The 2,500-nt window shown below is 50.0% G+C and overlaps 2 protein-coding genes across 2 annotated transcripts in view; one reads left to right on the top strand and one right to left on the bottom strand.

Annotated features, from left to right (window-relative positions):
• Nucleotides 1-2,500, top strand: part of dock1 (dedicator of cytokinesis 1) — a 246,792-nt gene that overhangs the window by 119,892 nt on the left and 124,400 nt on the right. The window lies entirely within an intron of this gene.
• Nucleotides 1-2,500, bottom strand: part of insyn2a (inhibitory synaptic factor 2A) — a gene marked incomplete at both ends in the record, with an annotated part of 23,830 nt that overhangs the window by 14,182 nt on the left and 7,148 nt on the right. Inside the window, one exon of the mRNA XM_084456370.1 lies at nt 199-270. Within this exon, the coding sequence (XP_084312496.1) occupies nt 199-270 (72 nt within the window). The remainder of the gene's footprint in view (nt 1-198; nt 271-2,500) is intronic.

Consider the following 2,500-nt stretch of genomic DNA (forward strand, 5'->3'; position numbering starts at 1 on the left):
GCACAGAGTGTAGGCGTCTACCAGTCTTAGACTTGCCGCCCCTTTGTCCCCCGACCCACCCCCACCCCTGCCCGGCCGCCCTCCGAATCGCCGGTCCGCTCCGCCCCGCCCCCAGGAGGAGGGGGGGCGGGGGGGGGCGGGGGGAGCCCTGGGAGCACGCTGCCCGGCCCGCGCTGTGTAGGAGGAACGGCCACTAACCTGTAAATGATGCAAGCGCTGTTCCGACATGTGTCGCAGTTGGCGGTGTCCTGTCCGGTCCGGTAGGAGAGGCTGGAGGAGAGAGGGAGAGGAGGAGAGGAGGAGAGAGAGGAGAGGAGGAGAGAGGGGATCAGTACACAGCCAGTTCAGTTAACATGCTCCCTCTCTCTCTCTCTCCCTCTCTCTCTGTCTCCTGAGCGTCTTCGGTGTCTACTATGCTTGTGTTTGCGCCCATACGTGCGCCCGTGTGTGTGTGTAGGTGGGCACAGAAGCGGGTGCGCACTAGAGGATGACATTTTTTCGGGATTCCCGCGGGATGGGAGTCAATTTCACTTTTAATCACGTGATAGGGCAGGAACGGGAGTAAAAGTCAACGGGAGCAGACGGGAGTGGGAACTATGACAACAAAATCAACGGGAGTGGACAGGACTGAAAACCATGATGCAGTTATATTTTATTTTATTTCAAATCAAATCAAATCGATATTTGAACATTTCCCCCCAGCATCGAGTTAAACATTGCATTGATCACTTTTTGTAGTTTTCATTCAGTCACCCAACACTGCATCACAAGCTCTTAGCACTAGATTTTATATTTACTATAAAAATGTTCATAAAACACGTTAATCACAGCAGATAAGATCGTTATACACATTTACATACACACATTTACTATTACAATCACCTTTTTCATTCTCAATAAATACATTAAGTGCAACATTAGATGTAAATGTTTGGTGGTCTTAGATGTAACTAAACCAGACATGGTGTGACCCATGTACTGCATATTTTCTACTGAGGAAGGAAAACGGACCAGGATTTGGTGGGAGTGAAAAGGGATGGGAGAGGGATTGTGTAAAAGTTTGGCTCGGGATTGGGACAGGATGGGATCAGTCTTCTTTTTTTTTAACTCTCACTCGGGATTGGGAAGGAATGGGATTATTTCTGTGGGAGTGGGAGGGAGCGGGAGTCCAAATCCATTCCCGTGTCAGCTAGTGTGCACGCGTCTTATACATGGCTTCATACATTCCTCAGCCCCATATCCATCGGTGTTTGTATTTCATCCTGCATCTCCTACATCTTCCACTGCACCGTTCTCCTTTAAAGGAAAATGCTCGTTTTTGACAACCTGGACCTTATTTACGACATATTATAAGAAGTTTGACTCACCCAGATCACTTTTGTGTTGTTCGGAGGCCTGTAGAAGAAATTTAAAATCCAGCGCGAGCCAGTATATCCATGTAATGGCGGCGCACGGGGCATAGGGAATGCAGGTTCTCAAAATCCATTTTCGGCCGCTAAACGGTTGTTTTCATCAATCACATTGCATGAATCGACAGTTGATATTCCTCTACGCGAGCCATTCTTTCGGTTTTCAAATACGTGGTCTGTAGCCACTGTAATATGATCTTTACAAGCCTCTCCCCCACTTGCTCCAGCACGCATGCGCACAGGCCAGCGCGCAGCCTGCTATTCTCCGGCTCACATTCTCTGCGCTACGATCGTAGTTGGTGCCGAGAATATTGTCGTCGTCATTCGTCAGCAACAATCCGATCGTAGCGCAGAGAATGTGAGGGAGCATAGCCAGTGTAAAGATCATATTACAGTGGCTACAGACCACGTATTTGAAAACCGAAAGAATGGCTCGCGTAGAGGAATATCAACTGTCGATTCATGCAATGTGATTGATGAAAACAACCGTTTAGCGGCCGAAAATGGATTTTTAGAAGCTGCATTCCCTTTGCCCCGTGCGCCGCCATTACATGGATATACTGGCTCGCGCTGGATTTTAAATTTCTTCTACAGGCCTCCGAACAACACAAAAGTGATCTGGGTGAGTCAAACTTCTTATAATATGTCGTAAATAAGGTCCAGGTTGTCAAAAACGAGCATTTTCCTTTAACACCATTTACCTGCCCCCCTCCCCCACTCTGAGACAGACACCCCCCCCCTTCTCTCAGACCGGCGCTGGTGGTGACGGATGTTCTCATTAGAGCCTGGTTTTGCCCCTGGGCCGCTCTCACAGAGGCTCATTCATCTGTCCGGCGCTCTGGACCCTCACAACGCGCAGTTCCCCTCAGTGCATTAGCCCCCCGTAATGACCTGTAGAGCGGCCGGTATGGACCCGCAGTGAGCATGTTCCCGGCAACGCAGGCTCCCACAGCACCAGTTTTCTGGCTGGCAGCTCCTGGTGTCTCTGCCAGTGACCAGCCAGCCTCATTCTCCTGGCTGCTACAGTATACTGTAGAGATGCACCGATGCATCGGCCAAACATCGGCGTCGGCCGATGTTGGCTTTGTTGA

The sequence above is a fragment of the Borostomias antarcticus genome (assembly GCF_949987555.1).
Source record: "Borostomias antarcticus genome assembly, chromosome: 22".
Classification (NCBI taxonomy): Eukaryota; Metazoa; Chordata; class Actinopteri; order Stomiiformes; family Stomiidae; genus Borostomias; species Borostomias antarcticus.